Source organism: Saimiri boliviensis, chromosome 1 (assembly GCF_048565385.1).
Source record: "Saimiri boliviensis isolate mSaiBol1 chromosome 1, mSaiBol1.pri, whole genome shotgun sequence".
In the NCBI taxonomy this organism is placed as follows: domain Eukaryota; kingdom Metazoa; phylum Chordata; class Mammalia; order Primates; family Cebidae; genus Saimiri; species Saimiri boliviensis.
This window is the reverse complement of record NC_133449.1, coordinates 71,392,185-71,412,396: the sequence shown is the minus strand read 5'-3', so window position 1 is coordinate 71,412,396 and position 20,212 is coordinate 71,392,185. Positions and strand designations below refer to the sequence as shown.

At 42.0% G+C, this 20,212-nt stretch overlaps 1 protein-coding gene across 3 annotated transcripts in view; it reads left to right on the top strand.

Moving 5' to 3' along the window:
• The window catches only part of MEIS1 (Meis homeobox 1), a 139,153-nt gene that overhangs the window by 591 nt on the left and 118,350 nt on the right, over window positions 1–20,212 (top strand). The window contains exons 1-6 of one of the 3 annotated variants that reach the window (XM_003922680.4): window positions 890–1,650; window positions 3,567–3,793; window positions 5,680–5,821; window positions 6,358–6,408; window positions 7,204–7,254; window positions 8,699–8,845. In XM_003922680.4, coding sequence (XP_003922729.1) covers window positions 1,639–1,650; window positions 3,567–3,793; window positions 5,680–5,821; window positions 6,358–6,408; window positions 7,204–7,254; window positions 8,699–8,845 — 630 coding nt within the window. In that variant the 5' untranslated portion in view covers window positions 890–1,638. Of the gene's footprint in view, window positions 1–889; window positions 1,651–3,566; window positions 3,794–5,679; window positions 5,822–6,357; window positions 6,409–7,203; window positions 7,255–8,698; window positions 8,846–20,212 lie in introns of those variants that run through there. The other 2 variants (XM_003922679.4, XM_010333527.3) reach the window with 2 other exon arrangements.

Sequence of the window (20,212 nt, the reverse complement as noted above, 5' to 3'; positions counted from 1 at the left end):
CGAGCTGGTCGGAGAAAGCGCCTCCCTCCCCGCGGCTCCCCGGCCCGGGCTCCGCCCGCGAGGACTGGGGTGTTGAGAGCCCGCGCGGGGTTTCGCTTTCCGGCGATCAGAAATAGCTTGGTGTTTGTAAACAGGCACGGGGGGCACAATCCCGGCGCTCAGCTCATTGTTCCCTCTCTTCCTCTCTACTTCGCGCAGGACGCCTGGGTTGGGGCTGGGAACCGCCAGGGTTAGGAGGTGGGGGAGTCTAGACCCGAAGTGACAAAATGCGAGTATTTCCTTTTCCCCCGGCCCGGCGTCCACCTCGAACGGCAAAGAAACCTCTAAGCTGGGTCTGCCGAAAGACGGAGCCACCTCCACCCCACGTTCTCAGGACTCCTTAGCAGAGGCTTTCCCAGCCCGGCTTCTCCTCCTCCTCCTCCTCCTCCTCCTCCTCCTCCTCTTCCTCCTCCTCCACGCTCTCGGTTTGACTTTTCTCCTTGCAGTGTTTAGTTCTGAGAATTCAGTACTTTGCGCATCACACCCTACCCCGAAACACACTGGCAGACCCCAATAATTTCGAGGAAAGTCATGAGGTCTAGGCGCGGAGCCCTGTGCAAAATAACTCCCGCTTCTCCCTGCCGGGCGTTGATTCCCAATTTATTTCAAGAGAGCGGGCTTTGGGGAGAAAGTCTGCAGGGGGAGGAAGAGAAAAGAATACTGAAGATAAAGCCGGCGGCCGCGGGCTACCGCCTGCGTTCGTGTGCGTGTGCCCTGGGTGTGTGGTGGTTGTGTCTGGGCTTGCGATTTCATGGAGCGCCTCTCTGCCTCTCGAGTGTGGCCGGAGCTCGCTTCGCGCACCCACCCCTGCCGAGGAGCCTACTTGCTGCAGCCCAATGCATTGTGTAAGACGCGACCTGTTATGGCCACCACTACTTCCGGGTTCTAGCATTCTGGTCGGAATCCACCTCTCCGCCTGTGCAACACACACTTTACACACGCACGGGGACTGCAAGCGGGCAGCATCGATCGTGGCTCCTTTAAGACAAACTCAGACAGACATTTTTTTTTAACCCTCCTTCTCTAATCTCCCTCCAGTGCAGCACTTGCAAAGAGGGAGAGAGAGGGAGAGAAAGACAGAGAGAGAGAAGAGAGAAACTGATTAGAAATTAGAACTGATTCAAGGGAAGCGAGCGCTAGGGCTTTGTGCATTTGAATATTAACATTTGAGGTGTTCTGACCAGAAGAAGACAGAGCGGATGATCATTCATTCACCACGTTGACAACCTCGCCTGTGATTGACAGCTGGAGTGGCAGAAAGCCATGAGATTTGGTAGTTGGTTCTGAGGGGCGCTCTTTTTTTTTTTTTTTTTTTTTTTTTTAACTGATTTTTGGGGGAGAGAAGATCTGCTTTTTTTGCCCCCGCTGCTGTCTTGGAAACGGAGCGCTTTTATGTTCAGCGACTCGGGCGCTTTGCTTCAGGTCCCGTAGACCGAAGATCTGGGACCAGTAGCTCACGTTGCAGGAGACGTTAAGGGATTTTTCGTCGTCCTTTTTTTTTTTTTTTTTTCCAGGGGAGTTTGCATATTTGTTTCTTTTCACACTGGCCTTAAAGAGGATATATTAGAAGTTGAAGTAGGAAGGGAGCCAGAGAGGCCGATGGCGCAAAGGGTACGTATTAAAAAACAATTGTGGAACTCAAATGTGAGGTTAAATTGAAACGTGGCCGAAAGACACGACTAAAAAGTTTCCTTTTTTCTCTCTCTTTTTAAAACTGAGGCTCCTAAAGCCGTGGCCTAAAGCGAGAGGATTTATTCAATGCATTTGTAGACTTATGTGTGTTACTTGGAGTTGTTAATTAAAGGAATCAATTTATCTGTAGATTCCTAACCAGCAGCTATATAAATAAAAATGCAAGCTCAAACAATCATCTACTTAAAAAAAAAAAAAAAAAAAAAGCTAGATACCTAATGCTATAATTTGAATATTCATAGATCAGAAGTTTAAAAGTTATGTTTAAACTAAAATATGCAGCTGGAAACTTCTGATAGATGTTATTGATTATGCTCATCTTTAATATCACTAGGAGTATTTAGCTTTTTAAAGCAAATAACTTTGTCATAGTATAGCCAATTTTTTGATCAGAAAACATTCATCTTTTATAATTTCAATTTGTATAAATTTGTATTCAAGGCAATATTTTGCAAGTTTTTCTTAGATAAGCCATGTACTAATTGGATACTAAGCACACAGTTACTCACTTTAAAAAATGCAATACTAATTTCCCCATATTTCTTTTTCAATGGAAATGCAGTAAGAGTAAAGTGAGACAATGACAACCCAACTGAGGTAGTTTCTTAAAAGAAAGGGGGTCTACAAAAAGCCTTTCTGCATAATTTGTGTCCTGGCCCTCAAAGCACTGTTTGCAAAAGAAAGTTACCAGGCTGACATATTCTTCTTTACTCCTTTGGTTCAGGCAAATGTCAGCGTTCTTCCAAACTCTTTTCACACCTCTGGCTTTAAGGAGATGAAAGTGGCAATTCCTCCTTTCTTTGAAAATCATTTCACTCTCAGCGCTTCCAAATCTTGGGAAAATAACTTGCCTGGAATGAACCAATTAGAAAAACCTAAATAGCTAAATTTCACACACACAAAATAATGACAATCAATATGAAAGTAGTTTGGTGTTTTTTTGTTTTTGTTTTTGTTTTTGTTTTTGTTTTTTTTCTGCAAGAGGAAAATGGGAGGTTTTCTGTGCATTTGCTTTCGAATTTGCTTTAAACCTGGTGAGTAACATTTGCCTTCTTGACTTCTAGTCTGGAAAGAAAGTTCATAAGAGTAAATAAGAAAATAGAATATTAGCTGCTTCAACTGCAGATTTTCTTTAACTTTGTGGGGGCGATTGCTCAATTCTAAATTCAGCTCTGATATTCAGGAAAAGCTACCCTTCTTTGAGTTTCATTTATAAGGGGTCAGTTAGTTTTATATAATTTAGCAAAGTTTGTCTTGGAAAGCAAAAGAAATGCAGTGTCTTGCAGGACTGCCTAACCTCATGCTGGCAGGGAAATAAAATGAGAAGCCTGTCTAAATTCACGTGCTTGGCGTAGCTGTTCCCATCGTAACTTTTTTTTTTTTTTTTTTTTTTTTTAATTCCCCCTGATGTGAAGGGGCTGTGAAAATAGGCAGGTTTGCTGCACTGTCCTGGCACGTTTTATTGTTGTGATTTTGAATTTCTTCCTCCAGAGACATGCCCGTTTCACCTTCCACTCTCGGGAAAATGCTTCCCTTTCTCTCCTTCTTTCTTCCTTCCTTCCTTGCCAAAGGATCCAGAATTTCTGAACTAGTTGATAGGGACACAAGTTAGAGCAAGATCATTCATCCCAGGCGAGTCTCATTGAGAATTCTGTCATTTTTACTTAAAAATGTCTTTTGTTAAATAAGAAAACTCAGCTTTAGAGACGCGAGGCCACCGAATTCCGGGTGGAAGGATCCAGCTGGACTGACCTTATATAAGCTCGGTGCCTTGCGGTTCTCCCATTTGCCCGCCTGGCCTTCTGAACCTTCTTTCTCTCCTGTTTGTCATGCAGTACGACGATCTACCCCATTACGGGGGCATGGATGGAGTAGGCATCCCCTCCACGATGTATGGGGACCCGCATGCAGCCAGGTCCATGCAGCCGGTCCACCACCTGAACCACGGGCCTCCTCTGCACTCGCATCAGTACCCGCACACAGCTCATACCAACGCCATGGCCCCCAGCATGGGCTCCTCTGTCAATGACGCTTTAAAGAGGGATAAAGATGCCATTTATGGGTAGGTACAATGGGCAGCAGGTTAAGTAGTTGAGACTCAATGCTTCCTTCTTTCCCTGTGCCCTTGGTAAGAGGAAAGTCAGAGTTCTCTGGATTGGAGGTTCATCTTTGGTGACTTTTCCTTCACATTGTATGGAGAATTTGGGGAGGTAGCCTGCCATCCCCGAAGCTCTCCATCTCCATACACACTCTGTGCACACCCAGTGCTCTGCTCCACCATGGCACTGCCCGCAAGGGGGTCCCAGATCAGGAGAAGTTGGCTAAAGGTCCCTTGTCCCCCTCTCAGATTCCCTCAGCGGCTAGAGTCCTCCCTCGCTTGATTTTTTTTCGCCCGAGAGCGTTAGGGGTTTCTAAATGTAGGCGCCTTTGTGTTGGAACGAAACTTTTAGTTTAAGGGAAAATCTCTTTTAAGCCACTGATTGTTCTGACTTGCTAAGTTTACTCAGCAGCCTTATGCTGGCTCTGCCACTGCACAATAAAACCAATGCAGGACAGTTGCAGGTCAAGGAAGGGGGAACATGTTTTGCATTTAGGGAGTTTGCCACTGAAGTCAAGGAGAGGCGCTTGCTCTGAACTGTTACACACATTCAGAAACTTCTAGATGTTTTAGCACTTTGTGCTCAAAGGTGAAACCTGCATGATTTGGAAATAAGAAAATTCCGGGCGTTCTTCCTCGGAGGTTTTCTGGCTGCGATTTACACTGCTTGATCTCCTCCGCCATGCAATTAGACCCTGGGCTGGTAGAATCCTTTGAAACTCGCTTGTGCCTACTGTGTGCCGATACATTCGGGGACCTCTTTTTACTTTGCAGAAACTTTGATTTCTATTTATTTATTTATTTATTTATTTTTAAATCAGGACACATTGACTCTCCCCAGCTGGAAAAAAATAGATTTTCTTTTTGCTTTATTTTCTGGTCCCTTGTGCGATGGGCTTGTTTAAATCCCACCGTTCTGTCTGCAACGTTAACTGCAACTGGTTTAGGCTCCGGACAGAACATTTGGGGAAGCTTTGAAAAGGACCCCAAACTGTTAAATTCCCAGCTGGGCTGTGAGAGCTAATAAAAGACTTGAGACACCTCCTTAGGCATTAGAAGAAGCTTTTCTTTCTTTCTTTTGCTTTTCTATTTTTTTTCTTTTTTATGGGCCGAGACAAGCGACATCTAGGCCCCTCGCAATACTAGCTGCTTTGCCACTTTGCAGAGACAAAATGAAAGGCTTTACCGCAGGAACATTTGAAGGAACTTTCTCTGGGGGGCAGTGGGGGCCATTCGCGAAGGGAGGGGAGTGTGTGAGGAGCTGAGGAGGAGCCTCCGGGCTCTCCGAGGGCCTTGGGGTTGAGATCCGTAGGTGCAACCCGGTGACAGTCGGACCCACGGCCATGGACGTCCCTTCCCCAAGTTAGCTGAGCGCCTGCCACCGAATCCCCGGAGCCTGGGCTTCACACGGCGGGCAGCCTCGGAGGAACCCGCTGGAGCCAGCCCTCCCTACCCCTCCGCCTGGCGCCTTTCTCCTCCACCGGATCCTGGATGTGCAGTGGAGGGGATGAGGGCTTGTCGGGTGGGAAACTTAATTCAAAATGGCTGCTGGAAACGCTGGGGTTTTATTCGCAGCAAATGTTGCCAATTTCTCCGGCCATATATGTTAACCGATCCTCAGATACCGTCCATGGCTCAGGGCCTCCGACATCAGGGCTCCAGGAGGAAGGGGAGGTGAGCGGTCACCTGGGCGCGGGGGTGGGGGTAGTGAGGAAAAGGAGAAAAGTAGATGACACAATCGGAGAGGGGGTCTGTTCCTCTTGCTCCTCCGGCTGTTTTTCTTGGGCACCTTTTTCCACTGACTGGGGACTAACCTTTATGTTGTTTGTGACTGTTGTATTTTCTTGCAGACACCCCCTCTTCCCTCTCTTAGCACTGATTTTTGAGAAATGTGAATTAGCTACTTGTACCCCCCGCGAGCCGGGGGTGGCGGGCGGGGACGTCTGCTCGTCAGAGTCATTCAATGAAGATATAGCCGTGTTCGCCAAACAGGTCAGCAAAATAAATGTTAAAAAGTAAAACAAAAAGAGAGCCCCCGCCCCGTCCCTAACACACACACACACACACACACACACACACACACACACACACACGGCACGCTTTCAGAAGTAGCCAGCACATAGTCCACCCTAAGCCAAGCGTGTTACCTCCAACCTCAGATTTTCCTTCTGTCTGAGACTCTCTTTGCAGATAACTTAAAATCACCCATCTGCATCCCCACTCACCCTCCAGAAAGCAAACGCGAAGAGCTCACTCTGCAAAATAAAGTCGAGAAAACCACGGTTGCGACTGCTGTGGACTTGGCGGGCTGAGCTCTGGGCTTGTTTTCAGCTTATTTAATTCACACTGAAGTGTTTCTGCGCGGGGACGAACTTGGTGTCACCGGGTCCCTCCCGGAGGGTTACATCCTGCCCCCAACAGGGTAATGAGGCAAGAAACTAGGAAGGCGACCAGATTTCAAAATTTTCTTTTTTTTTTTTTTCTTTTCCCTTCCCTCCCTCTCCCCTCTCCTTCTCACTTGTATTTAGATTCGCGCAGAAAAACCTCTATTTTCTTCTAATCCAGAACTGGATAACTTGGTAAGAGCGGACCCCTATTCCCCTCCCCCCTCGACCCCCCACCTCCCACCTCCGGCGCCCTCAGCTTTGCTTTGAGAGCCCTGAGATTTCTAGACCGGTCTTCCCGTGCCTGCAGGTTGGCTGCAAATGTTTCTGTCCACGGACAAATGGTCCGGGACAAGATCCCGGGGAAATAAATTCATCTCTAGAGGGGCCGGGCGAGACGGCGCGGGGAAACGCGAGCTTTTGTTTTTTATGACAGCCGGGCTGCGCAGCTCTAATCAGCGCGGGGATTTATCTCCCGGCCTGTCAGCGTGTGTGCTAAAACTCTGCGGACTTCCCAGCCCTTGAAGTCCCATCACGAGGGCAGCCACCAGACAAGAGCCCCCAAGTAACCAGTTTGCCTGAAAGGTGTAAGGAAGGCAGCAGAAACTTTGCAATGGGAAAAGCCACCATTTGAGGGCCATTTGGAATATTTTTCTGTCCGCTCCTTCCAAAGAAACATCTAGTCTAGTATTGTGGCCCTTATCGGGTAGAGTGGGGCCAATGGGACTGAGAAAGGAGAGAGCTATGGGGGACGAGAGTGTTTATGATCCCTACTTAGATACTCTGTTGTTGTTTTAGCTATTTTTTCTCCTTAAGAAATATAAACCTTTAGATGGTACCCAGTTGCTGCTATTAAGTTTTAGTGTTATTGCCATAAATCAAAATAACTCTATTTACTGGTGGGAGGGGTGGGCTGGAGATAGTAGAGCTGTGACAGCCAGTTTTCTGCAAGCCAGGAATGGGGTGCTCATTGTTTTTGTGTCTTTGCAGATGATTCAAGCCATACAAGTATTAAGGTTTCATCTGTTGGAATTAGAGAAGGTAATTTCTCTAACCTCTTTTCCTTTTACTTACCCCTTTACCCCCAAATACACAGGGGTGAAGGTTCGGAATGGCTGAAGTTCAGGCTTCTGAGACACTTGCATAAATGTCTTTCTTTCTAGTAATTAGTGTCAAGGCCAATCTTATCGTCCATTTCTCTTCACAGTTTAATTACAATTTCAGCCACTAAAACTGGGATCACAAACGCCCTAGCCTTGTATTCATTCTTAATAACTTGCTGGCTTTGTGTAAATAGTTGCAATTCTGTACATTCCAGCTGATGTTTAGAATGCTGCTGTGAGGTTGCTTCACAGGTTAATACCTCTGTGGTATTATCCTCTTCCTCTTCTTCTTTGCTGCCTCTGAGGAAGAAAAAAGTTTTGTTCGGTTGTAGTGAGTTTCTGGAAGACAGTCGTGAGAGCAGCAGCAGATCAGACACATGGGAGAGGCAGAAGGGGAGGAGGAGGAGGAGCGGGAAGGAGTCTGGAGGAGGGTAGTGGGGAGGCACATTAAACATTTTGCAGAGACAAAGCAGAGTTGATAGTTGTGTCAATTTCTTGAATCTGTGAATCCTGCACATATCCCACCTTCACACTCAAGAAAGGGTGTGGGATAACATGATTTTGCTAGCTGTTCTATAAATCTCAGCAATAAAAACTTAATGCATTGTAATTCAAACTAACATTAAATTGCAAGCACACTGGGGTTTCTTGTGAATTTTTGCATGTCAGTGATGCCTGGGCCCTGTAGGAAACCTGGGCACCTACACCTAAATATTTTGAGGCATTCATTCTTCTGTTTGTAATAATAATAATAATAATAATAATAATAATAATTTGATATGGTTTGTGGCTGTATGTTTTTCCACACGAGTGCTGGCAACTTGGTTTCCTTCTATTATTTTTTTTAAAGAAAATATTCTAAAATATGATCTTTAGAGATAAAAACCTTAATTACAAATATAATAAGGAATGGGGTTGTCAGACACATAACCTATACCACCACAGTACAGGTCCTTTAGAGAATATACATGTGCGTGTCTGTGTATATATACAGACATATACATTTTTTCCTTAGACACATTGAAAAGGGATTTATGATAAAGTCACTGGATGAAATTAAATAGTTTACCTTAAATGTCACCTACACAGGTCACCTCTCTAATGACCACAGCCCCAGGAGCAGATGAATTTAACATGGGTGTCGAATATGTTGTAGCCTGTGAATCATCTTGTCACTGTCAATTTTCTGGGATATCTCTATTTTGCAAGAAAAGAAAGTTATTCCTAATTCTGGATGCGTCTAGGGGTCTCTGGAGGACAATTGCCCTGTGTTTCCCCTATTTGGAAGTTTGGATCTCACAAGGGGGGTGGATTGCACTTGTCAATGTCATTTATGCACTCCTGATTATATTCCCATTTTTTTTATTTCTGTCATAATGTAGGTACACGAATTATGTGACAATTTCTGCCACCGGTATATTAGCTGTTTGAAAGGGAAAATGCCTATCGATTTGGTGATAGACGATAGAGAAGGAGGATCAAAATCAGACAGTGAAGATATAACAAGATCAGCAAATCTAACCGACCAGGTATGCGCTTTTCAATTTCAACATCCCTGGGAAAAAAAAAAAATCTGTATGCATATTGCTTGCTGGGTCACTACCACCTCCTTTTATTATTTGCATATGATTAAGTCCCTTTTAGATACATTTCCATCGAAATGAAAATTTTTGAATAATGTGGCTATTATTGCTTCATTAAGGCTGGCTCTGGGATTCGACCTGGAGAGATGAGCTTGTAAAAGCTTTGCTAGCAAACTTGACCTGTTTCTTGTCGCTTTTAATTTCTGTCTTTATTTTATTTACCCTCTATAATAATGGGAGTGTTAACTGCCAGTGACCGCCTCTGATTGTAGGGGCTTTGTTCCGGAGCATTTTCCCCCCTTCTATCTTCAAGAAAAGAAAAGTGTAGGGTCTGCTTATTTCTTATTTTATTAGGAATAAATCCAAGATAGGTGGTCTAAGGGAGACAGCGAGGATTTGAAATCTAGCAAATGCTGGCTATTTTCTCCCTGTCTATACGGTTCATTAGCCTGTCTTGTCAGTTTTCCTCGGCCGAACGCTTCTAGACCTCACTGAACATTGCTTTGTGTGGTGTTCACTGCAAGCTCGCCCATTTTATTGTACTTAATAGAAAAAATAAGACCAGGCCGAGGTTATAAAAACAGATAAATATGGACTTTTCTCCTCCTTCTTTCCACTCATCCTCCAGCTGGTATGTGCTCTGGGCCCTCTGGGTTGGCAGCTTGTGGACATGTCAGCATCAGGGGCACCCGACGGCTCCCTGGGTGAGGAGGGTGGGGGACCTCACACCGCCTTTGCTCTCCACTGAAGTCCTTGGCTTGCTTCGCCCCCTCCTCTCCTGTCCTCCCTCCAGGCCCTTCTTCCGATGCGTTTCTAAGTGGGGACGACTTTTCTTTGGAGTTGCTGTGGGGATTTCTCTCTCTGTCACCCCAACACCACCGTTTGCTCCCACTGTGCCTCTCTCTCTCTCTCCTGTGGCTGTATTTCTGGATTGGTCCAAAGGAGTTGCAAAAATGCAATGAAAGTGAAAACGTGTGGAGTGAGTGAGATGAAGCAGGGCTCAGGACAGTTCTGTTGCGAATTGTTGCAAGGCGTCTAGAGATTTGGGTAGCCGGCCTGCTCTGCACCCTCCCATCCTTCCCTCATATATAAGTGAAGGCCCAGAGTTGTGTCTCTTTCTGACTTCGCACGTGAGTCCAGACTTGGGGGAAGAGATCAGCCTGCCTTTGTTAAGCCAAAGACCAGCTACTCTGCAAGCTCTGCCATGATCTCTGTTGGCCAGGGGCTGTTTTGTACAGTCCTTGCCGGAGTGCCTGACACCTGGTTCTTGGTGTCATCTTATGGTTTTCTTCTCAACATCTTCCTCTTAAAATACATTATCAGTTTGACTTTCTCTGGGCAACCCCCGCGACACAGGCTGAATTCCTCTTTTGCCCATGGGGAGCGAGGAACAGGCAGAGCAGAGATTTAAAAGTGCCACTGCGCCGGGTCTGTACTGTGATCTGGAGAGTTGGAACTTTCGGCAGTGTAGACAAGTGCACAGAACACGCAGCGTGCGCAATCCCGGTGCAGCCCGACAGAGGTGGGAAAACTGCAGGCGGCTCTCAGTCCCGGCTCCCGCGGGCTGCCTGGCCTCATGTCTGGTTCAGCCCGCCAGCCCTCGCCTAGGAGCTGTTGAGTGCAGATTCTGCTGAGGAACCCTCGAGTAGCTGCTGTGGAATAAAAATTGCAATCCAACAAGCCTAACTAGAAAATGGGATTCTAAAAGCTCCGGAGTGCTGGGTACATAAAGCTATTTGAGCAAATTACAAGAATCGCTTAGGGGCATGAATGAAATCAACACTTTAATTGCCTCCAAAATGAAGATTTATACCCCATTTTCTCAAGGAATCATTATTTTATTAAAGTCAAAGATACAAGACCAAAGTTATGGGAATTTTTTGGATGAGGGAGAGGGTCTACAAAAATTAATGTAATGTCATAGAGTTACCCCCTTCTCGTTCCCTAAACTTTTGTCACCCAATTCCCTTAAGATATGCAAAGATTGGCATGCAATTGTATTGGGCAAAACTTCGCATTTTATTCTCTTCTACCTCTAAAATGAGAATCCTACTTCTGGTCCTGCGGGTTAAGAGTGGGCTTCGAAGCTCTGGCTGAGCTCGTGGCGCTGTTGGCCCATGCGCGTGGGCTCCCTCATGTGACCCCCTGGGGCTCACCCAGGTCTCAGCTGGTCAGAGGACAGCAAACCCAAAGTCGGGTTTGAAGAGGGGAGGGCAAATCGCTGGACGCCTGCGGTACAGTGCCTTGCACTCCGGTGGGCTCCCCTGCCCTGGGGAGGTGAGAAGCGATGAATGAAACACCAGGGAGCCTGGTGGGCGCCAGTTCTCCAGACTGGAGCCTGCTGGCCTGTCCCTCCGGGCCGCTGAACCCCTAGTGCGGCGTCCTAGGGGCCGGGCGGGAAGGGTGGCCTCTCCACCTCTGCGAAGGCGGCCCAGCCAGTTTGAACCTCCGCAGAGGGTGCGCTCCGGGACTGGAAGCTTCTCGTGCTGCGAGAGCGCTGGGCCTCGTTAGCTCATTAACCCCTCTGTCTCTAGGGCCCGCTCGCTGCACGGTTTATTTTATTTTACTTTTTTTCCTTGGAGGGTGCAAAGACTGCCACCCGCGCGGGAACCTGGGATCGACAAATTTGATACTAGGCAGTATCCCGGAGGGCTAAGTCGGTGGAAATCCACTTGGCCTTGTAATATTAGTTTAGTTCTTTCCTTTCCTGTTTCTCTTTCTTAATCTCTCTTTCCTTCCTTCCTTCCTTCTTTCTTTTTCTTTCTTTCTCTTTCTCTTTCCTTCCTTCCTCTTCTTTTTTCTTCCTTCTTCCTTTCTCCCTCTCCCTCCTTTTCTTCTCTCTTTCTTATTTATTTATTTATTTTTAAATCATATTAAGACACCAGTAGAAGCTGTAATCCCATTCTTCACCACACTCAGGTTCCTTCCCCCACCCCCAGTCTTGGGGGCCGCCTGGAGGTCCCAGCCGGAGAGAGCCACCTTGGCGGGCTCAAGCCTCCTGGGCGCCCTCTCCTGACCGCCGAGCTGTTGTCTCGGCTTGGACATTTCGGGAGGCTGGGGGAAGCGAGGGGCGCCAGTGGATTCCCGGCCTTGGCGTGGGGCGAGTTCCCAGCTGCGACCCGGAGCAGAGGGAAGGGGGGCCACGGTACTAGGCGTTGAGGCGAGGATTGAGCCTGCTTGGCTTAGGAGAACTATGCGTGTTCGACTGGAGGCGGGGCGCGTGTTCTAGGGGCCGTTGGTGGATTTGGGGCCGCCAAGAGAGGTTAGGCGGGGAGAGGCCTGGCCACCCAGTTGCCAGACTTTAGGCCGAGCTCCAGGAAGAAGTAGTCGGCTTCCTTCCTAGGCCGCTTCTGTTGCTCGCCACTCCTTGAATCTAAGCATTTTCCACTCCAAGAACGCGTTGAGAGAGAGGGGAGAGCGGAGCAGTCTCTAAGCCCCTAGGGCCGCCTCCTGGGGTGGCCACGCCTGCCGGTAGCCAGCCGAGATTAGCTAGGTCTGTGCTCTGGCCTCAGCGGTGGCCCTGGCTCTTCCCACAAGCAGCAGGAGGCAAAGAAATGGTCCCTTTGGATTACAGTTTTTATTCAACAGCAGCTCTCTGGGGGGTCCTCGTCTGAATCTGCATTTAGCAGCTCCTGGGCGAAGGCTGCCGGGTTGCACAGGGCGCCCTGTTGCATGTTAATCCAGATTTGCCTTTGACGTCTGGGGAGAAGTAATATGGCTTTCAGAGGTGGAACCGGAGAGCCACGCTCGCCAGGCAGGTTAAATGCCAAGTGCTGGCGGGCTCCCGGGGGACGGTCGCCGGCGCTGTGCGGCCCAGACTGGAGAGCGTGGGGCCGCCATGCCTCTGGGATCTGGGGCAGGCCGGGCCCAGTGCGCTTTGGTTCCCAAGTGGGCCTGGGAGCTCTCATGGCGGTTGTTTTATTTCAAAAGTTCACAGTTGCTTCTGAAGCAGAGTTTGGGTTAAAATTCTTAAAACTGAAGTAGAACTTGACAGAAAACGCCCCCCTCCGAAAAAGCGGGGGAGATTCTTGCAAGGGAGATTTAAGCTTTCCCTTCAGGGGAGGTGTCATCGTCAGGGAAAGGGCTGGGAGAGCAAGAAACAACCTCATGTCCTGCACTGATTGAATCTGCTACTTTAGAAGCAAACAAGTGGGGCCAGCGAATGTTTACTAATACTAGAAATGTCCGCAATTCATTGCCATCCAATAAGAAAACTGGACACAAACAGCGGGAGCCAGAAAAAATGCCCCCTTTGTCAGGTAGTTTGTTTTTAAATGCTTCCATTTGGATACATCTTATTTAAATTGTAAATGTTGCGTAGGTTTCCACTTAGTGCCTTAATCTCGAAACCTCTCAGTCCACAGGACTTGGAAGTGATAAAAAGTCTTAGCATCACCTAACTTTAAATGTGATTGCGTTGTGGGTCATGTGATGTAGACTTAATTCCTTTTAAAATATATGTCAAAGAGAAATTATGGCAAGATTCTCTTTAATGATTAAATAATAAGGTGTTGACTGCTTGTCACTACACTGGCTAATTGGGATGTTCATTGTAGGCACTTTATTACGTAGCACCCTTTGAATTAACAGTTAGTTGTTTACCGGGTATATTTTTATTGTTACTTTGTGATTTCCTTTTAGTGTGTATTTATGTGTAAGTTGCACAGAAAAGATGTATTGATTTTTATTAGGAGCACTTTTAAAACACTTTAGAAAAAACAAGGGGGAAAAAGTACAGCATGTATGCAGATAAGTTGAGATCAATTACGTTGGTAAATGTCTCTAAGTCTAAATGCTAATAATACAAAAATATCCTTTTCATAGTTTTTTTTCTCTCTCTGTCTCTTTCTCTTTCAATCTCTCTCACAGTGGAAGTCCCCAGTGCAAGTTCCATGAATAATGGAAAGCAATGATACTAATGCTACTTTGTACAAAGTAAAGCCTCATAACAGTAACTATTGTTCAGTGATTTAACTAGCTTCATGGCAGTAGGTCATTCAAATAGCAATTCTTCTCCCACCAGAATGACTCCATTGCTCACCATTCTGAAATATATAGAGTAGTTGTGTTACTATAGCTATTGGTCCTAACTTAGAGACCTGTATTAGAAAACATGGAGAATCTTAAATAATAGAGGAAGAAGAGAAGAGAAAGGGGAAAAAAAGGGGGGGGGGATTAAAATATGGGCCTGGTTTTAAAAAAGTGACTGAAATATGCTAGAATTATCCAACTTTGAAAATAAATAAATTTTAAATCATTATGTTTCAAACACTCATATGTTAGAATTGTCAAATGTTTGACATAGTCCCAAAAGATTTAAAATACAGCTGTTGCTGGGTGACTATATATATATCTCTCTCTCCAGTAAAACTGTATATTCTTAAAAAACAAAGACTATTTGTGGCCCCATAGTAGAAACTTATGTTTATTAAGGCCAAGTAGATAGTCTAAAGTATTACCATGGGGCTTACCATCATAAAACTAGCTTACCTTCCCTAGCTTACCTCACAGGTGGAGTTTGAGAAACTATAAAGAATGCATAAAAAATTATGTTAAGACACTTGCCATAAATGAAAATACTGTCAACATGAATTCAAATGAAATATTCTCTTATTGGTAATGTTATGCTTTCTATTGCAACAACAATATTTTCTTATGAAACAAATATGTCAAACAAATGTGAAATGCTAAAGTTTTAATAAATGATCATTTAATTGTCATACACAACCAAAGTATCTATACAAAAATTTTTAAAGGAAAGTCGGCATACAGCCAAATTCCTATAGGGACTAACAGGGAAATGATTAAAAAAAAAATGAACATGAAATAAGACTTCCTGTAAGAAGGCCTATAATTCAAAATTATTTTACTCCACTGTCAGGGAAATACTTGGAGGATAGTAAATTGATACAGTTCTCAGTCATTTTTGTTACACAGTCTTAAATGTTTGCAACTGTAGCATTTTACATGGCCTTTCGTGGATATCTGCCATATTTGAATCAAAGTAGTACTTTAATTTATGACATAATCGAAACAAAATTTTTTGCCTGAGTGCAAAGAAATTTAATATTTAAGAATTAAATAAAAACTTTGTGAGTATTCTTTTGCAAATAAAGAAATAAAAATAGAAAGCATGTGACACAGTTTAACTGACAGTGTGCAGATGTTATTATAGATTTAAAGATTTTCAAAATCCCAAGTAAAACACCGGTACTCTAAATCCCGTTGGGCTTGCTCTTCTTACTAAGCAGGATATATCAGAATGTAATACCTGTATAAAAAGTTTAGGTCTGAAACATATAAAATGTAGTCTCACAATTTAAGTTTTAATGATAATTTAAAAATTTGATTTTTGGCATCCTGTAAAACTTTTAATATTTTGCTATCCTTAACATTTATGAATAAACCTTGAGTGTTTAAAATCAATTTTGAAAAGTTCAAGCAAATGAGTATATCCATGTAGTGCAAAAGATAAAAGAATGTCTTCACTGTATCTTTAATTTAACATGCCATGATTTCAGGATTATAGGAATTTAGGAAAGCTTTTTGGAGTCTTAAACAGACTCTCCAGGATGTATACCTACACTGGACAATTGCTGGAATCCCCACACTTATAAATTGGACATTTGAATAAATGGTATAAAGGATACTGTGTGAAATAAGTGAGAATATATTTATTTAAATATTTGTCATTAGAATCGAATTTCAGTCAATTTAATGCATTCAAGTGCACAGAATTAAAGCAATTTGCAACATTTTACTAGACTCTCTTTGAACACTCTTTTGCCGGATAGCATTTCTTAATCTAGAAAATATGTTCTTGTTAAAGGAAAATACAAGAGTGCAGATATTTTAAAATTATTTTACATTCTTGACTTCTTGGTTCAGAGTTTCTAAAATTGACTAAAACATACTATCAAGGGTTGACTCTCTGATGGAAAAAGTGCTTATTTGTACACACATTGAATTATAAACCTGTTGTTTATTGGTGTCATGGTTATATACAATCAAATACAAATTATAGCTGGAGCTGTATAGCTGTATATCAATACAAATGAAGTTTATAATGAAATAGACACAAATTATTTCTATATCTGTTTTTAAGATGTAAAATAACCATATTATGGCTTTTCCATGACATATGTACCAATTTATATGGCATACTCTAATGGAGGATAAATAAGTTGAAAAAAGAAATTTTACCTTATTTATAATTCTCAAAAATACATTTCTACGGTGGATTCTCCTCTTGCACTTCATAACTCCATTTGCAGTTAACAGAATTTATACTCATGAAGTAAGGAACCTTGAGTGCACAATGTTATGGTTCTTTAAAAAACTCAAAATCCTGGCATGCGCCTATAGTCTCAGCCAATCCAGAGGCTGAGTCAGTAGGATCACTTGAGCTGAGGAGCTGCCAGCTTGGGCAATATAGCAAGACCCTGTTTCAAAAACGAGACCAAAAAATCCTTAAATGAAATCATATTATTTGAAAAAAATAAACTGCCTATTACGATCAATCAGTTTACTAAGTGAAACTTTAAAAATGACTACAACATTATGAGTGTAACAAATGTTAGCAAATAGTCATGCTGCTGCTTTTACATTTTTAACCTAATACAAAGTTTACATTTTACAGTGGACTTAAATGTACATCATTTTAACTCATTTAGAAAATAGCAGTAAATAACATTTTTGAGTGATATTAGAATTGCTCTAATATCAATATATGACAACATTCTAATATCAATACCTGACAACATAACCTAGCTTAGAATTAATCATTGCTCGTGAATTTCTATTTCTATAGATTTTTTCTTACACTTTACAATATGGTAGCATGTTTATTATGCATTAGATTTGAATTTCTGGGTTGTTAATTATTATTTAGCAAGATAGAACTATAGCTCTTTCTCTTTCTGATCACTTCTTTTCAATCCTTTGGAAGACCTATTCCTGAGATTTGAACCTGAGCTAGTTTGCTGGGTCTCATTTTCCTATTGGAGTACCTTTTGGGTTATTAGACATATGTGGGTTTATTTCTGTGAGAAAATGAAAAATATTACTCACTTCAAAACAGGAAAGAATAGAAGCCAAATTCATCAAATATTCTGAACCTGTGCTTTACAATTAGGTGAAAAAACTGAAGTCTGTTTTTCTTATTTGTCTTCCCTAGAGCTGTGAACACTTGGTGTAAAGATTAATATCAGCCCCTTTGTGTTCTTCCTCTGAAAGCCTAAATGTTTATTTTCAGCTACTGTATTCTTAACTGATAGTTCATATTTGGTCCCAGACCTCCATGATTTGCATTTTATTTTGAATTTGCATTCATATTACGTCCCATAGAAACTCTTTAAAGTAAAATGTGTTTATGACTATTATGAAACTCTAAAAAACGAAGTTTATAATGAAATTGACACAGCTGTCAAAAGGACAATGAAGAGAGCAATTTGACTGTAAACCCAGAGTTTCCTTATCCCATCCCAACTTGTAAAAGGCTTATTTCTCTTCTTTTAAAAATATTGGAAGCTGAATGAATAAGAATGTCATTGACAATAAAACTCCTCTTAATATCTCCATAACTATTTGAATGTGTTCTCAAATATTAATTTGATAGACAAAATATAATTAATTGTGACCTGTAGTGTTTTCTGTTATTCAGAGATTATTCCTTAGCAATTTGAAAACTTAATTTCAAACTAAATGATGTACAATGTCTGAAATTCTAAAGGCATACTTATGCTATTTACATGAAGTAAAGTGTTTGTCTACCGAGCTTCAAAATGGAGATACTTTAGAGAGGTGGATGAACAATTTTTACAATACAAAGTCTTGGCAAACTAGCTAGAGCAGCTGGGCTCTTTTTGGATTTTTTTCAATATGTAGCCTTCCTATATTTACAATATTATTAAAATTATTTTCCCTGAAGAAAAAAAAAAGCTCTGTGTTTCATACAGAAACTCATATATAACATTTTAAACCTACACATTTCATTGATCATAAAATCAGCCAATATATATAGAGAAAATTTAAAATATCAGCAAATAGGTGCGATGCTATTTGCTATTATGCTACAATCAGAACAGACACTTCAGCAGTATAATTCGGCATTTTGGGTTTAGTTGGAACATTTATTTGAAAGTTCCCACCAGATCTGGAGTTGTTTTAAAACCCAGGCTTGAGAATATTTCTGGGTAAAAAATTTGCGATAACTTGCCATTGACATTACTTTTATTTGAAATTGTTCCTTCGTAAGAGATATAGTATCATGAGTAACCCTGCTCTCTACTCTTGAACATACGAATGTGTTATTTATTTACATTCTATCATATATATTATTTATGGGAATTATGCTATAACTCTACAGGGCATATGGAATTTATCTTCAGGAGATAAGGGTGGCATCTCTGCCAAAAGTGGTATAGCCCTAAGTAGATAATAAGGATTACCCTCAGACTGCAGATAAATATTATCTCTTATAGAGTCATTACATGTTTATATTTCATAGCTCCAGATGCAAATGCAGTTTGCCATTTTCATTTTAACTGTCATAGTTTTCTTGGCTGTAGCTTCTAACAAAGAGAAACAGCAATTTTACATTTTGAATTGATCTTGGTGATAAATTAATATGTTCAAGAAAAGGAAAGATACTCAGTGGCAGAATTATTTAACTCCTTCCTTTCTTTCAGCCTGCTTTTGCTGTCCTTAATGTGTTCTAAAATTTTCTGAAGAATGTTGTTCATAAAGTTTTTAGCACTGTTTGTGTATTTGCAGGCTTGGCCTATTGTTTCATTATATTTTGGGATTTTATAAGCTGTGCTTAATAACAAAATAAGCAAGAAAACATCTGAGTTATTATATCCTGTACTTCTTTGCACAAAGTAAGAGAGATGTAGAATATGTTTGTTCAGTGCACATCAAGTATATTGTTGGTGTTCAAATATTTTTATTCTAATAATTATTCAAAGCCAGTAACAATCTGCATTTAAGTGAGTATAAACATTTTTATTGTGGAATTTGGAATTTGCAGCAATTCAATTTTATTTTCCAAATTACCCTGCCATTTCAATTAGGTGCATTGTTCTTCACTCTACTGTTGCGACATTCTAAAGGTTTGCTTGCCATCCTAATAGTGAGTTGTTTGAGTGTTTAATATTTATTGAGGGCATGTAAAGAACATGCCAATAGAAAAAGAGGAGAACAAAACATTGACAAATCAATTATGGGGCTTTTCTTTGCTCATAATATACATTCAATATTTCAAATACACTTTAACTGTTAAATAGTACGAATAGTCTCTAGAATAATAGCCTTGGGTGTGGCTGAAGAATGGCATTCTGATTAACTGGAATTCCTTAAAAAGTGCACAGTGCAACTCAGCATCCTACTTCTGGAATTCACAGTTGCTTTGGCTAGTCTCTTAGTTAAGTATCTTGAAATACAGAAAACTTGACCGTTGTAGGAACCAGAAACTCAAACTGAATGTCAAGATGCCTTGAGAAAGGCCTCACTGATGATTTTACCCAAGATAAATAATCAAGGAAGGGAATAATATTTTCCCAATCTCCAAATTTAACATTGTCAGAGGACTTAAAGATGCAAACATTCTTGAGGAATGAGTGACACTTAAAACACAAAATGTAATAAAAAAAAAATTAAAACATCAGAAGTGCTTCTAAAGAAACCATAGGGAATTTGGAAAATATCTGATTACTACTTATTAGTAGAAATCAATGGCAGTGGTAAATATAAATTTCCATGATTTTTTAATTGAAAGAATAATACTATGAGGTAGTAGAATAAAACAAGGCTATATCTTGGCTGCATTTTTTTGTTTTTCCTTCTCATGTCCCAGTTGTGTTTTCTCTGGCTCAAGAGTTTAGAAGTAGAAAAGAGAAAACTTCAGAAACACTTGAGAACAAACAGTTAAGTGTAGTGATTGTAAGTTTTAGTTACATATTCCTTCAGGAAAGTAGTGTCCTAATGAACTATATACAGGTTAGAGCCAGAGTACTCATATTTGAATCTAGACTTTGCTGTGAGAGGGCAAGTCACTGTACCAGGTGGGCCTTAGTTTAATAACCTGTAAAATGGGGATAGTAATAGTACCCACATTATTGAGTTACTTTAAGAACTAAATAAAAAGGCATCTAAAACATTTAAAGTAGTAAACTTCCAATAAGTATTTCATTATGTGATATTTTATCTTCTTGCTTGTATTCTGCCTAGCCTTCAATAAATAGCAGGAATTGGGTTTATAGAAGAAGGATTGGGTACTGGTTAATGGGGTGTTGTTTTATAAAGTATTTTATA